Below are 22,129 nucleotides of genomic sequence, written 5' to 3'. Positions count from 1 at the left end.
CCCCTCCCCCACCCCAGGAAGCCGCGGCAGGAAACGGGGGGGGGGGAGGGGGGAGGGGGAGGGGCAGACGGAGACGCCGAGACCAAAATTTTGGGGGGTCCGGGATTTATTTTGGGGGGAAAAACCCCAAATTTGGGGTCGGGATCCCGAAATTTGGGGCTGGGGTCCCAAAATTGGGGCTGGGGTCCCAAAATTGGGGTGAGAATCTCAAAATTTGGGGCTGGAGTCCCAAATTTGGGGCTGGGGTCCCAAATTTGGAACTGGGGTCCCAAAATTGGGCTGGGAATCTCAAAATTTGGGGCTGGGGTCCTAAAATTTGGGGCTGGGACCCCCAAAAATGGGGGTTGGGAACCCAAAATTGGGCTGGGGTCCCAAAATTTGGGGCTGAGACCCCAAAACTGGGGGTTGGGAACCCAAATTTTGGGGCTGGGTCCTAAAATTTGGGGTTGGGACCCCAAAATTTGGGGTTGTGACCCCAAAATGCAGATTTGGGACCCCAAAATGTGGCTTTGGGACCCAAAATTTGGGTCTGGGGTCCCAAAATTTGGTGCTGAGACCCCAAAATTGGGGGTTGGGACCCCAAAATTCGGATTTGGGATCGCAACATTTGGGTTTGGGACCCCAAATTTGAGGTTGGGACCCCAAAATTTGGGAGGGGTCGGGATCCAAAAATTCAGGGCTGGGGTCCCAAAATTTGGGTCCAGAATCCAAAAATTTGGGTTTGGGAGCCCAAAATTCGAGGTTGGGACCCCCAAATTTGGGTGCAAAGTTCCAAAATTTGGGGTCAGTGACCCCCAAACGGAGCAGGTGACCCCTGGGGTGGTCAGTGTCCACTCTGAGTGAGTGACCACTGCTCTGGTCACTCCCAATGGTCACTCGGTCACTCTCCATGAGTGACCACAGCTCTGGTCACTCCCAATGGTCACTCAGTCACTCTCCATGAGTGAGTGACCACTGCCCTGGTCACTCCCAATGGTCACTCGGTCACTCTCCATGAGTGACCACAGCTCTGGTCACTCCCAATGGTCACTTGGTCACTCCCTGCTGGGTGACCACTGCCCTGGTCACTCCCAGTGGTCACTCGGTCACTCTCCATGAGTGACCACAGCTCTGGTCACTCCCACTGGTCACTTGGTCACTTCCACACCAGCCTATGGTCACTCCCAGTGGTCAGCGGTCACTCCAGCCAGCCTGTGGTCACTCCCAGCGGTCAGTGGTCACTCTCAGGCCAGCAGGTGGTCACTCCCAGGTGGTCACTCGCAGTGGTCACTCAGCGGTCACTCAGCGGTCACTCAGTGGTCACTCAGGGTCACTCAGTGGTCACTCAGTGGTCACTCAGTGGTCACTCAGGGTCACTCAGTGGTCACTCAGGGTCACTCAGTGGTCACTCAGCGGTCAGTGGTCACTCAGTGGTCACTCAGTGGTCACTCAGTGGTCACTCAGGGTCACTCAGTGGTCACTCAGCGGTCACTCAGTGGTCACTCAGTGGTCACTCAGCGGTCAGTGGTCACTCAGTGGTCACTCAGTGGTCACTCAGGGTCACTCAGCGGTCACTCAGTGGTCACTCTCAGGCCACGCCGTGGGCCGGGGGCAGTCTCCGTGTCCGGCCTCCGGCCTCGGTGTCATCGTCGTCGTCGTCGCTGTCGCCGTCGGGGGGCAGCCCTGGGGGAGGGGGTGGGCGTGGGGTTGGGGTGTCCCCCCGGTGTCCCCCCAAAATCCCCCCGGTGTCCCCAAAATCCCCCCGGTGTCCCAAAATACCCCCGGTGTCCTTCCAAAATCCCCCCGGTGTCCCCCCAAATCCCCCCGGTGTCCCCCCAAATTCCCCCGGTGTCCCCAAAATTCCCCTGGTGTCCCCAAATCCCCCCGGTGTCCCAAAATACCCCCGGTGTCCCCAAATCCCCCCGGTGTCCCAAAATACCCCCGGTGTCCCCAAAATCCCCAGGTGTCCCCCTGGTGTTCCGGGTGTCCTCGTCCCCCTGGTGTCCCTGTCACCCCCAAATCCCCGGTGTCCCCCCGCTATCCCGCTGTCCCGGTGTCCCCGGTGTCCCCGGTGTCCCCAATGTCCCCATCACCCCCAAATCCCCGGTGTCCCCCCTGCTGTCCCCACTGTCCCCGGTGTCCCGCTGTCCCTGCTGTCCCGGTGTCCCCCCACTGTCCCCGGTGTCCCAGTGTCCCCCCGGTGTCGCGGTGTCCCACTGTCTTGCTGTCCCCGGTGTCCCGCTGTCCCACTGTCCCCGGTGTCCCGGTGTCCCACTGTCCCGGTGTCCCACTGTCCCCGGTGTCTCCCCGGTGTCCCGGTGTCCCCCCGCTGTCGCGGTGTCCCCAAAGCCCCCCGGTGTCCCGGTGTCTCCCCGGTGTCCCGGTGTCCCCGGTGTCCCCACTGTCCCGGTGTCTCCCCGGTGTCCTGGTGTCCTGGTGTCCCCGGTGTCCCGGTCTCCCCGGTGTCGTGGTGTCCCCCCGGTGTCCCCATCACCCCCAAACCCCCCCCACTGTCCCGGTGTCCCCCCGGTGTCCCGGTGTCCCGGTGTCGCGGTGTCCCCTCACCCCCAAAACCCCCCGGTGTCCCCGTCACCCCCAAATCCCCGGTGTCCCCGGTGTCCCGGTCTCCCCGGAGTCCCTGTCATCCCCAAATCCCCGCTGTTCCCCCGGTGTCCCGGTGTCCCCAGTGTCCCTGGTGTCCCACTGTCCCACTGTCCCCCCGGTGTCCTGGTGTCCCGGTGTCCCCGCTGTCCCCCCGGTGTCCTGGTGTCCCGCTGTCCCACTGTCCCCCCGGTGTCGCGGTGTCCCGCTCTCACCGCGTGCCGCCCGCCGGGCGCGGCGCCGGTCGCGGGGCAGGGCGGCGGCGGCGGCGAGGAACGCGGCCCCGCCGAGGGCGGCGGCGAACGGCAGCGGCAGCAGCGCCCGGCGCAGCGCGGCCGCCCCGCGCTGGAACGAGAGCGGCGCCGCGCCGCCCCCGAGGGCGTCACTCAGCTGGGGAGAGAGCGAGAGACCAGTATAAACCAGTATAAACCAGTATGGACCAGTATGGACCAGTATGGGCCAGTATAAACCAGTATGGACCGGTATGGGCCAGTATAAACCAGTATGGACCAGTATAAACCAGTATAAACCAGTATGGACCGGTATGGGCCAGTATAAACCAGTATGGAGCAGTAGGGACCAGTATGGGCCAGTATAAACCAGTATGGACCAGTACGGGACAGTGGCCGCCCCGCGCTGGAACGAGAGCGGCGCCGCGCCGCCCCCGAGGGCGTCACTCAGCTGGGGAGAGAGGGAGAGACCAGCATAAACCAGTATGGACCAGTATAAACCAGTATAAACCAGTATGGACCAGTATAAACCAGTATAAACCAGTATGGACCAGTACGGGGCAGCGGCCGCCCAGCGCTGGAACGAGAGCGGCGCCGCGCCGCCCCCGAGGGCGTCGCTCAGCTGGGGAGAGAGGTGAAACCAGTATAAACCAGTATGGACCAGTATGGACCAGTATGGACCAGTATAAACCAGTATGGACCAGTATAAACCAGTATAAACCAATATGGACCAGTATGGACCAGTATAAACCAATATGGACCAGTATGGACCAGTATAAACCAGTATAAACCAGCATAAACCAGTATAAACCAATATGGACCAGTATGGGCCAGTATAAACCAGTATAAACCAGTATGGACCAGTATAAACCAGTATGGACCAGTATGGACCAATATAGATCCAGTGATTCCAGTATGGACCAGTATGGTCCCAGTCCCTCCCAGTCCCCCCAAACCCCCTCCCAGTCCCTCCCAGTTCCCTCCCAGTCCCTCCCAGTCCATCCCAGTTCCCTCCCAGTTCCCTCCCAGTCCCTCCCAGTTCCCTCCCAGTTTGTCCCAGTCCCTCCCAGTTTGTCCCAGTCCTTCCCAGTTTGTCCCAGTTTCCTCCCAGTCCCTCCCAGTTTGTCCCGTTCCCTCCCAGTTCCCTCCCAGTCCATCCCAGTCCCTCCCAGTTCCCTCCCAGTTCCCTCCCAGTCCCTCCCAGTCCCTCCCAGTTTGTCCCAGTCCGTCCCAGTCTCACCAGTCCCACCAGGTAGGGGCTCCCCGCGTCCCCCAGCAGGTGTGAGGTCAGGATCTGCAGCGCCTCGGCCGTGGAGCGGCGCCCGGGCGGCACCACGTACTGGGAGCACTGGTTTGTACTGGGAGCCACTGGGAGGGGGCCGGCGCCCTCCCAGTACAGCCCAATTTTCTCCCAGTTCATCCCAGTTCATCCCAGTACATCCCAGTTCATCCCAATCCTTCCCAGTTTGCTCCAATCCCCTCCCAGTTCATCCCAGTTCCCTCCCAGTTCCTCCCAGTCCCTCCCAGTTCATCCCAGTCTCACCAGTAAGATGTCGGCCACGATGGCCCAGTTCAGGGACAGGAGGGTCTCGCCCAGGAAGATGAAAACCTGGGGGGGGCTCCCAGTTCAAACCAGTTGAAACCAGTTCAAACCAGTGCCCCCCCAACCCCCCCATAATGACCCCCAAACCCCTCCCAGTTCAAACCAGTTCATCCCAGTCCATCCCAGTTCAAACCAGTCCATCCCAGTCACCCCCAAACCCCCCCATAATGACCCCCAAACCCCTCCCAGTCCATCCCAGTCCATCCCAGTCACTCCCAAACCCCTCCATAATGACCCCAAACCCCTCCCAGTTCATCCCAGTATAAACCAGTGCCCCAGTAATGACTCCAAACCCCCCCATAATGACCCCCAAACCCCTCCCAGTTCATCCCAGTATAAACCAGTGCCCCAGTAATGACTCCAAACCCCCCCATAATGACCCCCAAACCCCTCCCAGTCCATCCCAGTATAAACCAGTGCCCCAGTAATGACCCCAAACCCCCCCATAATGACACCCACACCCCTCCCAGTATAACCCAGTATAACCCAGTCCATCCCAGTGCTCACGTAGGCGGCGGGGGGGCAGGGCTGGGCGCACAGCAGGGCCAGCAGCAGGCAGGGCGCGGCGCCCAGCACCCCCCCCGCGCACAGCAATGGGTCGGCCCGGGGGTGCCGGGGGCGGAGCCGCCGCGAGAGCTCCGCCCCCAGCCCCACCCCCAGCACCCCCGAGCCGCAGGTCAGGGCGCCGAACAGCAGGCTGGGGTCAGAGGTCAGCCCGGGGTCAGCCCGGGGTCAGCCGGAACATCCCCGAAACGTGCCCAAAATATCCCCGAAATATCCCCGAAACGTGCCCGAAATATCCCCAAAATATCCCCGAAACGTGCCCGAAATATCCCCAAAATATCCCCAAAAACGTCCCCGAAATATCCCCAAAATATCCCCGAAACGTGCCCGAAATATCCCCAAAATATCCCCGAAACGTGCCCGAAATAGCCCCAAAATATCCCAAAAACGTGCCCGAAATATCCCCAAAATATCCCCAAAAACGTCCCCGAAATATCCCCAAAATATCCCCAAAACGTGCCCGAAATATCCCCAAAATATCCCAAAAACGTGCCCGAAATATCCCCAAAATATCCCAAAAACATGCCCGAAATATCCCCAAAATAACCCAAAAACGTGCCCGAAATGTCCCCAAAATATCCCCGAAACGTGCCCGAAATATCCCCAAAATATCCCCAAAACGTGCCCGAAATATCCCCAAAATATCCCAAAAACGTGCCCGAAATATCCCCAAAATATCCCAAAAACATGCCCGAAATATCCCCAAAATATCCCCAAAATATCCCCAAAACGTGCCCGAAATATCCCCAAAATATCCCCAAAACGTGCCCGAAATATCCCCAAAATATCCCCAAAACATGCCCGAAATATCCCCAAAATATCCCCAAAACGTGCCTGAAATATCCCCAAAATATCCCCAAAACGTGCCCGAAATATCCCCAAAATATCCCAAAAACGTGCCTGAAATATCCCCAAAATATCCCCAAAACGTGCCCGAAATAGCCCCAAAATATCCCCAAAATATCCCCAAAACATGCCCGAAATATCCCCAAAATATCCCCAAAACGTGCCCGAAATATCCCCAAAATATCCCCAAAACATGCCCGAAATATCCCCAAAATATCCCTGAAATATCCCCAAAACGTGCCCGAAATATCCCCAAAATATCCCAAAAACGTGCCCGAAATATCCCCAAAATATCCCCAAAATATCCCAAAATATCCCCGAAATGTCCCCAAAATATCCCCAAAATGTCCCCAAAACATCCCCAAAATGTTCCCGAAATGTCCCCAAAACATGCCCAAAATATCCCCAAAATATCCCCAGAATGTCCCCAAAATATCCCCAAAACGTGCCCGAAATATCCCCAAAATGTCCCCAAAATGTCCCCAAAATATCCCCAAAACGTGCCCGAAATGTCCCCAAAATATCCCCAAAATGTCCCCAAAATATCCCCAAAACGTGCCCAAAATGTCCCTGAAATGTCCCCAAAACATCCCCAAAATGTTCCCAAAATGTCCCCAAAACATGCCCAAAATATCCCCAAAATGTCCCCAGAATGTCCCCAAAATATCCCCAAAATGTTCCCGAAATATCCCCAAAATATCCCCAAAATGTCCCCAAATGTGCCCAAAATCCCCCCAAAACGTCTCCAAAAATCCCCAAAATTCCACATATATTCCAAAAAATCCCCCAAAAATGTCCCCAAAAAAAACCCCCAAAAAGCCTCCAGATATTAGAAAAAATCCCCCAAATGCCCCAAACCCCCCAAAATCCCCCCAAAATGTCCCAAAATCCCCCCAAAATTTCCCAAAAATCCTCCCCAAAAAACCCCTTCAAAATGTCCCAATATCCCCCCAAAATGTCCCAAAATGCCCCCAAAATTTCCCCAAAATCCCCCCAAAATGTCCAAAAATCCCCCCAAAACGTCCCAAAATCCCCTCAAAATGCCCCAAACCCCCCAAAATGCCCCAAAAATCCCCAAATTTGGGCCCCACCTCTGGTCGCCGCGGCTGCGCCGTGCCTCCCCCAACGTCCCCATTGTCCCCAGAATGTCCCTAAATCCCCCCAAAATATCCCAAAAATCCCCCCCAAAAAACCCCTTCAAAATGTCCCAATATCCCCCCAAAATGTCCCCAAAATATCCCCAAATCCCCCCAAAATTGCCCCAAAATGTCCCAAAATCCCCCCAGAATGCCACAAACCCCCCAAAATGTCCCAAAATCCCCAAATTTGGGCCCCACCTCTGGTCGCCGTGGCAGCGCCGTGCCTCCCCCAACGTCCCCATTGTCCCCAGAATGTCCCTAAATCCCCCAAAATGTCCCAAAATCCCCCCAAAATTTCCCAAAAATCCCCCAAAAACCCCTTCAAAATGTCCCAATATCCCCCCAAAATGTCCCCAAAATGCCCCCAAAATTTCCCCAAAATCCCCCCAAAATGTCCAAAAATCCCCCCAAAATGTCCCAAAATCCCCTCAAAATGCCACAAACCCCCCAAAATGTCCCAAAAATCCCCAAATTTTGGCCCCACCTCTGGTCGCCGCGGCAGCGCCGTGCCCCCCGGCAGGGCAGTGCCTCCCCCAACATCCCCAAAATGTCCCAAAATCCCCCCAAAATATCCCCAAATCCCCCCAAAATTGCCCCAAAATGTCCCAAAATCTCACCAAAATGTCCCAAAATCCCCCCAAAATATCCCAAAATCCCCCCAAAATATCCCCCCCAAATGTCCCAAAATCCCCCCAAAATATCCCAAAATCCCCCCAAATGTCCCAAAATCCCCCCAAAATGTCCCAAAATCCCCCCAAAATCCCCCCAAAATGTCCCAAAACCCCCCAAAATGTCCCAAAAATCCCCAAATTTTGGCCCCACCTCTGGTCGCCGCGGCAGCGCCGTGCCCCCCGGCAGGGCAGTGCCTCGCCCAACGTCCCCAAAATGTCCCAAAATCCCCCCAAAATATCCCCCCCAAATGTCCCAAAATCCCCCCAAAATATCCCAAAATCCCCCCAAATGTCCCAAAACCCCCCAAAATGTCCCAAAATCCCCAAATTTGGCCCCACCTCTGGTCGCCGCGGCAGCGCCGTGCCCCCCGGCAGGGCGCCGCCTCGCCCCGCGCCAGCCGCACGCGGAACAGGAACGCCGGCGCCCAGAGCGCCAGCGCGCCCGTCACGAAGGCCACGGCCGTGAAACCCAGCGTGGACAGCACCAGCGTCCGGCTGCGGGGTCAGAGGTCAGGATTCCCGGGGAAAATTCCCAAAATCCCGAAAAAACGGCTCCGAAATAGCCCAAAATAGCCAAATTCTACCCCAAAACCGGTGAAAATCGACCCAAAAATGGCCAAAATCTACCCAAAAATGACCAATAAAAAGGGACATTGAGGTGACACCGAGCATGGACAGTACCAGCGTCCGGCTGCGGGGTCAGAGGTCAGAATTCCCGGGGAAAATTCCCAAAATCCCGAAAAAACGGCACCGAAATAATCCAAAATAGACAAATTCTACCCAAAAATGGCCAAAATCTACCCAAAAATGACCAAGAAAATGGGACACTGAGGTGACACCGAGCTTGGACAGCACCAGGGTCTGGCTGCGGGGTCAGAGGTCAGAATTCCCGGAGAAAATTCCCAAAATCCCGAAAAAACGGCACCGAAATAACCCAAAATAGCGAAATTCTACCCCAAAAACGGTGAAAATCGACCCAAAAATGGCCAAAATCGACCCAAAAATGACCAATAAAAAGGGACACTGAGGTGACACTGAGCGTGGACAGTACCAGGGTCCAGCTGCGGGGTCAAAGGTCAGAATTCCCGGAGAAAATTCCCGGAATCCCGAAAAAACGGCACTGAAATAGCCCAAAATAGCCAAATTCTACCCCAAAAACGGTGAAAATCGACCCAAAAATGACCAAAAAAAGGGACACTGAGGATGAAAGACACCAGGGTCTGGATGCGGGGTCAAAGGTCAGAATTCCCGGAGAAAATTCCCGGAATCCCGAAAAAACGGCACCGAAATAGCCCAAAATAGCCAAATTCTACCCCAAAAACGGTGAAAATCGACCCAAAAATGGCCAAAATCCACCCAAAAATGACCAAGAAAATGGGACACTGAGGTGACACTGAGCGTGGACAGCACCAGGGTCCAGCTGCGGGGTCAGAGGTCAGAATTCCCGGGGAAAATTCCCAAAATCCCGAAAAAACCCCATCGGAATTGGTGAAAATGGGCAAAAATGGCCCCAAAATGGTCCCGGATGGGGCAGGGGTCACTCAGGGTCACTCAGGGGTCACTCAGGGGTCAGTGGTCAGTGGTCACTCAGGGGTCAGTTACATGTCAGGGGTCACTCAGGGTCACTCATGGTCACTCAGGGTCACTCAGGGTCACTCAGGGTCACTCATGGTCACTCAGGGTCACTCAGGGTCACTCAGTGGTCACTCATGGTCACTCAGTGGTCACTCAGGGTCACTCAGGGTCACTCAGGGTCACTCAGTGGTCACTCAGTGGTCACTCTGGTCACTCATTGGTCACTCAGGGTCACTCAGGGTCACTCAGGGTCACTCAGGGTCACTCAGGGTCACTCAGTGGTCACTCATGGTCACTCAGTGGTCACTCTGGTCACTCAGGGTCACTCAGGGTCACTCAGTGGTCACTCAGTGGTCACTCTGGTCACTCATTGGTCACTCTGGTCACTCACTGGTCACTCACTTGTGTCCCAGCTCCCTGATCTCCCGGGCCCAGCTGCGGTCAGCGGTCAGTGGTCACTCAGTGGTCACTCACAGGTCAGTGGTCACTCTGGTCACTCAGTGGTCACTCATTGGTCACTCAGTGGTCACTCTGGTCACTCATTGGTCACTCACTTGTGTCCCAGCTCCCTGATCTCTCTGGCCCAGCTGCGGTCAGTGGTCAGTGGTCACTCAGTGGTCACTCTGGTCACTCTGGTCACTCATTGGTCACTCTCACTGGTCACTCTCAGTGGTCAGTGGTCACTCAGTGGTCACTCTCACAGGTCAGTGGTCACTCTCAGTGGTCAGTGGTCACTCATTGGTCACTCTGGTCACTCTGGTCACTCATTGGTCACTCTCACTGGTCACTCTCAGTGGTCAGTGGTCACTCATTGGTCACTCACTTCATTCCCAGCTCCCTGATCTCTCTGCCCCAGCTGCGGTCAGTGGTCAGTGGTCACTCAGTGGTCACTCACAGGTCAGTGGTCACTCTGGTCACTCAGTGGTCACTCACTGGTCACTCAGGGTCACTCAGTGGTCACTCAGTGGTCACTCTCACAGGTCAGTGGTCACTCAGGGTCACTCAGTGGTCACTCACTTCATTCCCAGCTCCCTGATCTCTCTGCCCCAGCTGCGGTCAGCGGTCAGTGGTCACTCATTGGTCACTCTCACTGGTCACTCTGGTCACTCTGGTCACTCATTGGTCACTCTCAGTGGTCAGTGGTCACTCTCACAGGTCAGTGGTCACTCTGGTCACTCATTGGTCACTCACTTCATTCCCAGCTCCCTGATCTCTCGGGCCCAGCTGCGGTCAGTGGTCAGTGGTCACTCTCAGTGGTCAGTGGTCACTCAGTGGTCACTCTCACAGGTCAGTGGTCACTCACAGGTCAGTGGTCACTCATTGGTCACTCAGTGGTCACTCTGGTCACTCAGTGGTCACTCACTTGTGTCCCAGCTCCCTGATCTCTCTGCCCCAGCTGCGGTCAGTGGTCAGTGGTCACTCATTGGTCACTCTCACAGGTCGCTGGTCACTCTCAGTGGTCAGTGGTCACTCAGTGGTCACTCTCACAGGTCAGTGGTCACTCTCAGTGGTCAGTGGTCACTCAGTGGTCACTCACTTGTGTCCCAGCTCCCTGATCTCCCGGGCCCAGCTGCGGTCAGCGGCCGCGGCTCCGGCCCCGTCCAGGCCGCCCCGGGGCGGGTCCCTGACCACGGCCAGGAGCAGCAGCAGCGCGGCCACGCCCAGGACAGGGGTCACCTGCGGGGCAGAGGTCACACGGGGGTCAGGGGTCACCCAGGGGTCACTTTGGGACATTTAAAGGTCATTTAGGGTCACCCGGGGGTCACTCAGGGGTCACCTGCGGGGTCAGGGGTCATGCAGGGGTCATTTCTGGATGTTTAAAGGTCATTTAGGGTCACCCGGGGGTCACTCAGGGGTCATCCAGGGGTCAGGGGTCACCCAGGGGTCACTTTGGGACGTTTAAACGTCACTTAGGGTCACCCAGGGGTCACCTGCGGGGTCAGGGGTCATCCAGGGATCATTTCTGGATGTTTAAAGGTCATTTAGGGTCACCTGGGGGTCATTTGGGGTCACTCAGGGGTCACACCAGGGTCAGGGGTCATTTGAGATTATTCAGGGGTCACCTGCGGGGCAGAGGTCACCCGGGGGTCAGGGGTCACTCGGGGGTCACCTGCAGGGTCAGGGGTCATCCAGGGGTTATTTCTGGACGTTTAAAGGTCATTTAGGGTCACCCAGGGGTCACTCAAAGGTCACTCACAGGGCAGGGGTCACACAGGGGTCACATGGAGGCCAGGGGTCACATGGGGTCACCTGCGGGGGTCAGGGGTTACTCGGGTCATTTGGGGTCACTCAGGGGTCACCTGCGGGGTCAGGGGTCACCCAGGGGTCATTTAGGGTAACTCAGGGGTCACTCAGGGGTCAGGGGTCACTCAGGGCAGGATTTTGGGGAATTTTGGGACCTTTTGGGGGATTTTTCGGGGATATTTTGAGCAAATTCTGGGGATTTTTTTGGGGCTATTTTGGGACATTTTGGAGGATTTTGGGGGGATTTTTTTGGGGCTATTTTGGGGGATTTTTTTGCGGGGATTTTTTGGGACTCTTCGGGGGATTTTTTTGGGGCTATTTTGGGACATTTTGGGTAATTGTGTTGTTTTCTCACTCACCCGCAGCGCCCAGCGCCAGTCGGCCGCCAGGTCCTTGACCTTTGACCCCGCGATGTAACCCAGGCCGCTGCGGGGGTGGGGGAGGGGCGGGGTCACGGCGGGGTCACGCCCCCCCCGGAGCCCCTCCCCCACCCCGGGGAGAAATTCCCGCCCCTCCCCCACCCCCATTGCCCCTCCCCCACCCCAATGATCGATCCCAGCCCCTCCCCCACGCTTATCTGCTCCTCCCCCACCCCCAGTTTCCCCTCCCCCACCCCGGGGAGAAATTCCCGCCCCTCCCCCACCCTTTCTGCCCCTCCCCCACCCCAATGACGGGTCCCAGCCCCTCCCCCACCCCGTTTGCCCTCCCCCCACCCCTCTCTCACCTGCCCAGGGGCACGGCCAGGTAGAACCCCTCCCCCACAGCCCCTCCCCTTCCCCCATTTCCCCTCCCCCACCCCAATGATCGATCCCAGCCCCTCCCCCACCCTTATCTTCCCCTCCCCCACCCCCAATGACGGATTCCAACCCCTCCCCCATTGCCCGTCCCCCACCCCCTGAGCCCCTCCCCCACCCCAATGATCGATCCCAGCCCCTCCCCCACCCCCCTTTCCCCTCCCCCTCACCTGCCCAGGGGCACGGCCAGGTAGAACCCCTCCCCCACAGCCCCTCCCCCACCCCAATGACGGGTCCTAGCCCCTCCCCCACCCCCCACAGCCCCTCCCCCACCCTTTCTGCCCCTCCCCCACCCCCAATTTCCCCTCCCCCACCCCAGGGAGACATTCCCTCCCCTCCCCCACCCCCACAGCCCCTCCCCCACCCCCAATTTACCCTCCCCCACCCCAATGAGGGGTCCCAGCCCCTCCCCCACCCCGTTTCCCCTCCCCCTCACCTGCCCAGGGGCACGGCCAGGTAGAACCCCTCCCCCACAGCCCCTCCCCCTCACCTGCCCAGGGGCACGGCCAGGTAGAACCCCTCCCCCACTGCCCCTCCCCTTTCCCCTCCCCCTCACCTGCCCAGGGGCACGGCCAGGTAGAACCCCTCCCCCACAGCCCCTCCCCCACCCCAATGATCGATCCCAGCCCCTCCCCCTCCCCCTTTCCGCCCCTCCCCCTCACCTGCCCAGGGGCACGGCCAGGTAGAACGCCCCCAGGGCGCGGCTGCGGGCAGGGCCCCGGTACAGGTCGGCCACCAGGGTGGGGGCCAGGGTGGAGTAGGCGGCCTCGCCCACCCCCACCAGCGCCCGGCCGGCCAGCAGCACCCCAAAGTGCTGGGGGGAGGGGCGGGGGTCAGTCACCCCTCCCCCACCCTGCCCGGCCCCTCCCCCACCAGCGCCCGGCCGGCCAGGAGCACCCCGAAATGCTGGGGGGAGGGGCGGGGGTCACTGACCCCTCCCCCACCCTGCCCTGCCCCTCCCCCACCCTGCCCTGCCCCTCCCCCACCCTGCCCTGCCCATCCCCCACCAGCGCCCGGCCGGCCAGGAGCACCCCGAAATGCTGGGGGGAGGGGCGGGGGTCACTGACCCCTCCCCCACCCTGCCCTGCCCCTCCCCCACCCTGCCCTGCCCCTCCCCCACCCTGCCCTGCCCATCCCCCACCAGCGCCCGGCCGGCCAGGAGCACCCCGAAATGCTGGGGGGAGGGGCGGCGGGGGTCACTGACCCCTCCCCCACCCTGCCCTGCCCCTCCCCCACCAGCGCCCGGCCGGCCAGCAGCACCCCGAAGTGCTGGGGGGAGGGGCGGGGGTCAGTCACCCCTCCCCCACCCTGCCCTGCCCATCCCCCACCCCCCTCCGGGGTCCCTGACCCCTCCCCCACCTCCCCACGTGCCCTCGGGTGTGTTTTGGGTGCCCCCAGGTGTATTTTGGGCGCCTCCAGGTGCATTTTGGGTGCCCCCGGGTGTATTTTGGGTGCCCCCAGGTGCGTTTTGGGTGCCCTCGGGTGTGTTTTGGGTGCCCCCGGGTGTGTTTTGGGTGCCCCCGGGTGTATTTTGGGTGCCCAGAGGTGTATTTTGGGTGCCCCCGGGTGTATTTTGGGTGCCCCCAGGTGCATTTTGGGTGCCCCCAGGTGCATTTTGGGTGCCCCCAGGTGCATTTTGGGTGCCCAGGTGTATTTTGGGTGCCCCCAGGTGATTTTTGGGTGCCCCCAGGTGTGTTTTGGGTGCCCCCAGGTGTGTTTTGGGTGCCCCCAGGTGTGTTTTGGGTGCCCCCAGGTGTATCTCAGGTGTGTTTTGGGCGCCCCCAGGTGTGTTTTGGGCGCCCCCAGGTGCATTTTGGGCACCCCCAGGTGCATTTTGGGCGCCCCCAGGTGTATTTTGGGCACCCCCAGGTGTATTTTGGGTGCCCCCAGGTGCATTTTGGGCGCCCCCAGGTGTATTTTGGGCGCCCCCAGGTGTATTTTGGGCGCCCCCAGGTGTATTTTGGGCGCCCCCAGGTGTATTTTGGGCACCCCCAGGTGTGTTTTGGGCGCCCCCAGGTGTATTTTGGGCGCCCCCAGGTGTATTTTGGGCACCCCCAGGTGTGTTTTGGGTGCCCCCAGGTGTATTTTGGGCGCCCCCAGGTGTATTTTGGGTGCCCCCAGGTGCATTTTTGGGGTGCCCAGGTGGGTTTCGGGTGCCCCCAGGTGTATTTCGGGGTGTCCAGGTGTGTTTTGGGGTACCCAGGTGTATCCCAGGTGTATCTCGGCTATCCCCAGGTGCGTTTTGGGGGTGCCCAGGTGTGCCCAGGTGTATCCCAGGTGTGCCCATGTACACTTTTGAGGTCCCCAGGTCCATTTTGGCGATCCCCAGGTGTATTTTGGGGATCCCCAGGTGATTTTTGGGTGTCCCCAGGAGATTTTTGGGTTGCCCAGGTGTATTTTTGGGTTGCCCAGGTGATTTTTGGGTGTCCCCAGGTGATTTTTGGGGTGCCCAGGTGATTTTTGGGTATTCCCAGGTGATTTTTGGGGCGCCCAGGTGATTTTTGGGGTACCTGGGGGGGCACGAAGCTGGTGGCCAGCGTCACCCCCGACCACAGCCCCAGCCCCAGGTGTGCCCAGGTGTGCCCAGGTGAGTTTTGGGTGTATTTTGGGTGCCCCCAGGTGATTTTTGGGTGCCCCCAGGTGTATTTTGGGTGTATTTTGGGTGTCCCCAGGTGATTTTTGGGTTGCCCAGGTGATTTTTGGGTGTATTTTGGGTGCCCCCAGGTGTGTTTTGGGTGCCCCCAGGTGTCCCCAGGTGTATTTTGGGTGCTCCCAGGTGTATTTTGGGTGTCCCCAGGTGTGTTTTGGGTGTCCCCAGGTGATTTTTGGGGTGCCCAGGTGATTTTTGGGTATTCCCAGGTGATTTTTGGGGCGCCCAGGTGATTTTTGGGGTACCTGGGGGGGCACGAAGCTGTGACCAGCGTCACCCCCGACCACAGCCCCAGCCCCAGGTGTGCCCAGGTGAGTTTTGGGTGTATTTTGGGTGCCCCCAGGTGATTTTTGGGTGCCTCCAGGTGTATTTTGGGTGTATTTTGGGTGTCCCCAGGTGATTTTTGGGTTGCCCAGGTGATTTTTTGGGGTGCCCAGGTGATTTTTGGGTGTATTTTGGGTGCCCCCAGGTGTCCCCAGGTGTATTTTGGGTGCTCCCAGGTGTATTTTGGGTGTCCCCAGGTGTGTTTTGGGGTGCCCAGGTGATTTTTGGGTGTATTTTGGGTGCCCCTAGGTGTATTTTGGGTATCCCCAGGTGATTTTTGGGGCGCCCAGGTGTATTTTGGGTTGCCCAGGTGTATTTTGGGTGTCCCCAGGTGATTTTGGGGGTCCCCAGGTGATTTTTGGGTTGCCCAGGTGATTTTGGGGTACCTGGGGGGGCACGAAGCTGGTGGCCAGCGTCACCCCCGACCACAGCCCCAGCCCCAGGTGTGCCCAGGTGTGCCCAGGTGAGTTTTGGGTGTATTTTGGGTGCCCCCAGGTGATTTTTGGGTGCCCCCAGGTGTATTTTGGGTGTATTTTGGGTGTCCCCAGGTGATTTTTGGGTTGCCCAGGTGATTTTTGGGTGTATTTTGGGTGTCCCCAGGTGTATTTTGGGTGCTCCCAGGTGTATTTTGGGTGTCCCCAGGTGTGTTTTGGGGTGCCCAGGTGATTTTTGGGTGTATTTTGGGTGCCCCTAGGTGTATTTTGGGTATCCCCAGGTGATTTTTGGGGCACCCAGGTGTATTTTGGGTTGCCCAGGTGTATTTTGGGTGCCCCCAGGTGATTTTTGGGGTACCTGGGGGGGCACGAAGCTGGTGGCCAGCGTCACCCCCGACCACAGCCCCAGCCCCAGGTGTGCCCAGGTGAGTTTTGGGTGTATTCTGGGTGCCCCCAGGTGTATTTTGGGTGCCCCCAGGTGATTTTTTGGGTGTCCCCAGGTGATTTTCGGGGCGCCCAGGTGATTTTTGGGGTGCCCAGGTGATTTTGGGGTACCTGGGGGGGCACGAAGCTGGTGGCCAGCGTCACCCCCGACCACAGCCCCAGCCCCAGCGCCAGGAGCCGCTTGCGGCTGTGCCGGTCCCCGAGGAAGCCAAAGAGCGGAGCCAGCACCAGGTAACTGCTGATGAACACTGGGCAGGTGAGAAAATCCAAAATTAACCAAAAATCCGGAAAAAAACCAAAAAAAAACACCCCAAAATAACCAAAAACCCAAAAACACCACCCAAAAATCCTGAAAAAAATCACCCAAAAATGATAAAAATCAACCCAAAAATGGGCACAAAGCTGCTGATGAACACTGGGCAGGTGAGAAAATCCAAAATTAGCCAAAAATCCAGAAAAAAAGCCAAAAAAACCACCCCAAAATAAACAAAAACAAAAAAAACCACCCAAAAATCCTGAAAAAAATCACCCAAAAATGATAAAAATCAACACAAAAATGGGCACAAAGCTGCTGATGAACACTGGGCAGGTGAGAAAATCCAAAATTAACCAAAAATCCGGGAAAAAACCCAAAAAAACCCACCCCAAAATAACCAAAAACCAAAAAAACCACCCAAAAATCCCAAAAAAATCACCCAAAAATGATAAAAATCAACACAAAAATGGGCACAAAGCTGCTGATGAACACTGGGCAGGTGAGAAAATCCAAAATTAGCCAAAAATCCGGAAAAAAACCCAAAAAAAACCACCCCAAAATAACCAGAAACCAAAAAAAAACCACCCAAAAATCCTGAAAAAAATCACCCAAAAATGATAAAAATCAACCCAAAAATGGGCACAAAGCTGCTGATGAACACTGGGCAGGTGAGAAAATCCAAAATTAACCAAAAATCCGGGAAAAAACCCAAAAAAACCCACCCCAAAATAACCAAAAACCAAAAAAACCACCCAAAAATCCCAAAAAAATCACCCAAAAATGATAAAAATCAACACAAAAATGGGCACAAAGCTGCTGATGAACACTGGGCAGGTGAGAAAATCCAAAATTAGCCAAAAATCCGGAAAAAAACCCAAAAAAAACCACCCCAAAATAACCAGAAACCAAAAAAAAACCACCCAAAAATCCTGAAAAAAATCACCCAAAAATGATAAAAATCAACCCAAAAATGGGCACAAAGCTGCTGATGAACACTGGGCAGGTGAGAAAAATCCAAAATTAGCCAAAAATCCAAAAAAAATCAACCAAAAATGATAAAAAATAACCCAAAAATGGGCACAAAACTGTTGATGAACACTGGACAGGTGAGGAAAACCCAAAATTAGCCAAAAATTTTAAAAAAACCCCAAAAAACCCTTAAAACAATCCCAAAAGAAATCCTTGAAAAAATGAGGATAAACAACAACAAAAAAAAGCCCAAAAAAATCCCCAAAAATTAAAAAACAAAAAGCCCCAAAAAATCCCAATAAACCCAAAAAAATCCCCTAAAAATCCCCAAGAATTAAAAGACCTGAAAAATCCCAATAAACCCAAAAAAACCCCCACAAAAATCCCCAAAAATTAAAAAACAAAAAGCCCCGAAAAATCCCAATAAACCCAAAAAAACCCCCCACAAAAATCCCCAAAAATTAAAAAACAAAAAGCCCCGAAAAATCCCAATAAACCCAAAAAAATCCCCACAAAAATCCCCAAAAATTAAAAAACAAAAAGCCCCGAAAAATCCCAATAAACCCAAAAAAACCCCCACAAAAATCCCCAAAAATTAAAAAACAAAGCCAAATAATCCCCCAAAATATCCGCGAGCCCCAGGGCATTGTGGGACACGGATGTGGGCGTGGCCTGGGTGGGCGGGGCCTGGGTGGGCGTGGACGCGGGGGCGTGGCCTGGGTGGGCGTGGTTTGGGAGTGGGCGTGGTTTGGGAGTAGGCGTGGTTTGGGAGTGGGCGTGGCATGGGTGGGCGTGGCATGGGGGTGGGCGTGGCCTGGATTGGCGTGGACGCGGGGGCGTGGCCTGGGTGGGCGTTGTTTGGGATTGGGCGTGGCCTGGGGGTGGGCGTGGCCTGGTGTGGGTGTGGTTTGGGAGTGGGCGTGGCCTGGGTGGGCGTGGCCTGAGTGGGCGTGGCCGTGGGGGCGTGGCCTCACCTGTCTGCAGGAGGCCGGAGCTGCTGTCGCCGATGCCGAAATAATCCTCCACTTCCGGCAGCACGCCTGGGGGAGGGGCGGGGCTGGGCCACGCCCACCAACAGCCCCTCCCCTCCCTTTAGCCCCGCCCCTTTCCATTTACTTTTTCAACTTTAGCCCCGCCCCCTTTAAGCCCCTCCCCTTTCCCTTAACCACGCCTTTCCCCCTTAGCCCCGCCCCTTTTCATTTAGCCCCGCCCCTTTCCCTTAGCCCCATCTGTAATTAACGAGGTTAATTAGGCACAGGGCCCAACCCTCTCCCTTTAGCCCCGCCCCTTTCCCATTAGCCCCGCCCCTTTTCCTTAGCCCCGCCCATACCAGCCACAGTGAAGCGGTCTGTATAATTAACGAGGTTAATTAAGCACAGGATCCGCCCCTTTCCCTTTAGCCCCGCCCCTTTCCCTTAGCCCCGCCCCTACCAGCCACGGTGAAGCGGTCCATGCAATTAACGAGGTTAATTAAGCACAGGACCCGCCCCTTTCCCTTTAGCCCCGCCCCTACCGGCCACGGTGAAGTGGTCCATGTAATTAACGAGGTTAATTAAGCACAGGACCTGCCCCTTCCCCTTTTGCCCCGCCCCTTTTCCTTTAGCCCCGCCCCTTTCCCTTAGCCCCGCCCCTACCAGCCACGGTGAAGCGGTCCATGCAATTAACGAGGTTAATTAAGCACAGGACCCGCCCCTTTCCCTTTAGCCCCGCCCCTTTCCCTTTAGCCCCGCCCCTTTCCCTTTAGCCCCTCCCCTATTGGTCACAGTGAAGCAATCCATGTAATTAACGAGGTTAATTAAGCACAGGACCCGCCCCTTTCCCTTAGCCCCGCCCCTCTCCCTTCGCCCCGCCCCTATTGGTCACAGTGAAGCAATCCATGTAATTAACGAGGTTAATTAAGCACAGGGCCCGCCCCTTTCCCTTAGCCCCGCCCCTTTCCCTCAGCCCCGCCCCTTTCCCCTTTAGCCCCGCCCCTACAAGCCATGGTGAAGCGGTCCATGTAATTAACGAGGTTAATTAAGCACAGGACCCGCCCCTTTCCCTTTAGCCCCGCCCCTACCGGCCACGGTGAAGTGGTCCATGTAATTAACGAGGTTAATTAAGCACAGGACCTGCCCCTTCCCCTTTTGCCCCGCCCCTTTTCCTTTAGCCCCGCCCCTTTCCCTTAGCCCCGCCCCTACCAGCCACGGTGAAGCGGTCCATGCAATTAACGAGGTTAATTAAGAACAGGATCTGCCCCTTCCCCTTTAGCCCCGCCCCTTTCCCTTTAGCCCCGCCCCTTTCCCTCAGCCCCGCCCCTACCGGCCACGGTGAAGCGGTCCATGTAATTAACGAGGTTAATTAAGCACAGGACCCGCCCCTTTCCCTTAGCCCCGCCCCTACCGGCCACGGTGAAGCGGTCCATGTAATTAACGAGGTTAATTAAGCACAGGATGGCCACGCTGAGCCGGGGGTGGGGCGCGGGGGGCGGGGCTTGGCCCGAGGGGGGCGGGGCCAGCGCCGGGTCCGGCCCCGCCCCCACCGTGACGTCATCGGGGCGGGCCAAGGTGGGGGAGGGGCAGGGGGAGGCCATGGGGGGGGAGGGGTCCTGGAGGGGGGGAGAGAAATGAATTAAACATCGACAATTAATTAATTAAATTAATGGGAATTAATGAAAAATCGAAATGGGATCAAGTTTAACGAGTTTAACAACAAAAAAAATCAACAAAAACCCCCAAAATTCAGCTAAAAAATCCCAAAATTTATCAAAAAACCCCCAAAATTGGACAAAAAACCCCAAAATTCAACCAAAAAATCCAAAATTTATCAAAAAACCCAAAATTCAACCAAAAATCCCAAAATTCAACTAAAAAATCCCAAAATTCATCAAAAAAAACCCAAAATTGGACAAAAAAACCCCAAAATTCAACCAAAAAACTCAAAATTCAACCAAAAAAAACCAAGATTGGACAAGATACCCCAAAATTAAATGAAAAAACCCGAAATTCAAGAAAAAAACCTCAAAATTCAACCAACAAAACCCAAAATTCAACAAAAAACCCCCAAAAGTGAACAAAAAAACCAAGAATTGGGAAAAAAAAAACAAAATTCAACCAGAAAAGCCCAAAATTCAACCAAAAAAACCCAAAATTCAACCAAAACCCCCATAAATCTTCCCAAAAATCCCCAAAATTCTCCGAATCCAACAAATTCTCCCTGAAATCCCCTGAAATGCCCAAAATTTCCCCAAAATTCCCATTTTTCCCCCAAAACACCACCAAATTCCCCCCAAATCCCCGATTTTCTGCCCAGACTCCCCCAAAAATCCCCCAATATTTGAACAAATTCCCCCAGATTCACAAAAATTCCCCAAAATTCCCAATATTCCCTCCAAAACCCCCAAAATTCCCAAAATCCGCTCCGAGACCCCCGAAAATTCCCCAAAATTCACAAAATCCCTCAAAATCCCCCCAAAATTCGCCACAAAAGATCCAAAATTCCCACAAATTCCCAAAAATTCCCAATTTTCACCCCCAAAATTCCCCAAATCCCCCCAAAATTCCCCAAAACATCCGAAATTCCCCCAAATTCCCCATTTCCCCCCAAAAAAATCCCCAAAATTCTCAATTTTCCTCCTAAAACCCCCAAATTCCCCAATTTTCCCCGAAATTCCCCAAAATTCCCAAAAAATTCCCAATTTTCCCTCCCAAAATTCCCCAAAATTCCCAATTTTTCCCTCAAACCCCCCCCAAAATCCCCAAAATCCCCGAAAAATCCCCAAATTCCCCCCAAAATCCCCCAAATTCCCCCCGAAATTCCCCAAAAATTCCCCAAATTCCCAATTTTTTCCCCAAAAAAATTCCCAATTTCCCCCCAATTTCCCCCCCAAAATCCCCCCAGCCGCTCCAAAATCCCAAAAATTCCCCGAAATCTCCCCAAACCCCCCCCCAAATTCCCAATTTCCCCAAATTTTCCCGAATTTTCCCGAATTTTCCCGAATTTTCCCAATTTCCTCTCCCGCCGCTACCTCGGCCCCGCGCGCCGCTCACGTGACCTCCCGGCGCCCCTCACGTGACCGCGCCCCCGCTCACGTGACCCCCATCCCTCCCCGCCCCAAGCCCCGCCCACGCCCCGCGCTGATTGGTCGGGGCGCCCCGGCCACGCCCCCTCCGGCGGATTCTCGCTTCCCATTGGGCGGAGCGCGGAGGGAGCCGAGGGCTCGGCGCTGATTGGGTGAGGGGCGGGGCTTGGGGAGGGGGCGGGGCCAAGGAGCCGCGACGGACCCGATTGGGACCAGTTTGTCCCAGTTTGTCCCAGTTTGGACCAGTTTGGACCAGTTTGGACCAGTTTGAACCAGTTTAGACCCAGTTTAGACCCATCTTAAACTGGTTCCCACTGGTTTCCACTGGTTGTTACTGGTTTCCACTGGTTTTTACTGGTTTCACTGGTTTTTACTGGTTTCCACTGGTTTTCACTTGTTTCCACTGGTTTCCACTGTTTTTCACTCGTTTTCACTGTTTTTTACTGGTTTCCACTGGTTTCCACTGGTTTTTACTGGTTTCCACTGTTTTCCACTGTTTTTACTGATTTCCACTGGTTTTTACTGATTTTCACTGTTTTCCACTGTTTTCCACTGTTTTCCACTGGTTTTTACTGGTTTCCACTGGTTTTCACTGTATTTTACTGGTTTCCACTGGTTTTTACTGGTTTCCACTGGTTTTTACTGGTTTTCACTGGTTTCCACTGGTTTTTAACCCTCTCTTTCCCGGTTTAAACCGGTTCTCCCGGTGTCCTTTACTGGTCTAACTGGTCCCTCCTCCCCTCCCC

The 22,129-nt window shown here is 55.9% G+C and overlaps 1 protein-coding gene across 2 annotated transcripts; it reads right to left on the bottom strand.

Moving 5' to 3' along the window:
• Positions 1-88: 88 nt before the first annotated feature.
• SPNS1 (SPNS lysolipid transporter 1, lysophospholipid) lies at positions 89-20,364 on the bottom strand. Of its 2 annotated transcripts, none has more exons than XM_085593631.1 (12): positions 19,625-20,364; positions 18,298-18,363; positions 16,210-16,346; positions 12,909-13,060; positions 11,812-11,878; positions 10,746-10,885; positions 7,973-8,128; positions 4,921-5,110; positions 4,354-4,419; positions 4,051-4,149; positions 2,796-2,970; positions 89-1,662 (listed from the first exon to the last, which is right to left on the bottom strand). In XM_085593631.1, exons 1-12 carry the CDS (start codon positions 19,893-19,895, stop codon positions 1,568-1,570), a joined length of 1,614 nt encoding a protein of 537 aa, XP_085449757.1. In that variant the 5' UTR covers positions 19,896-20,364; the 3' UTR covers positions 89-1,567. The 2 variants fall into 2 exon arrangements, with proteins under 2 accessions (XP_085449757.1, XP_085449758.1); XM_085593632.1 differs by having other exon boundaries at positions 19,706-20,364.
• Positions 20,365-22,129: the final 1,765 nt, after the last annotated feature.

Source organism: Lonchura striata, chromosome 16, assembly GCF_050655825.1.
Source record: "Lonchura striata isolate lonStrDom1 chromosome 16, ASM5065582v1, whole genome shotgun sequence".
NCBI lineage: Eukaryota > Metazoa > Chordata > Aves > Passeriformes > Estrildidae > Lonchura > Lonchura striata.
This window is presented reverse-complemented; position numbering and strand designations above follow the sequence as displayed.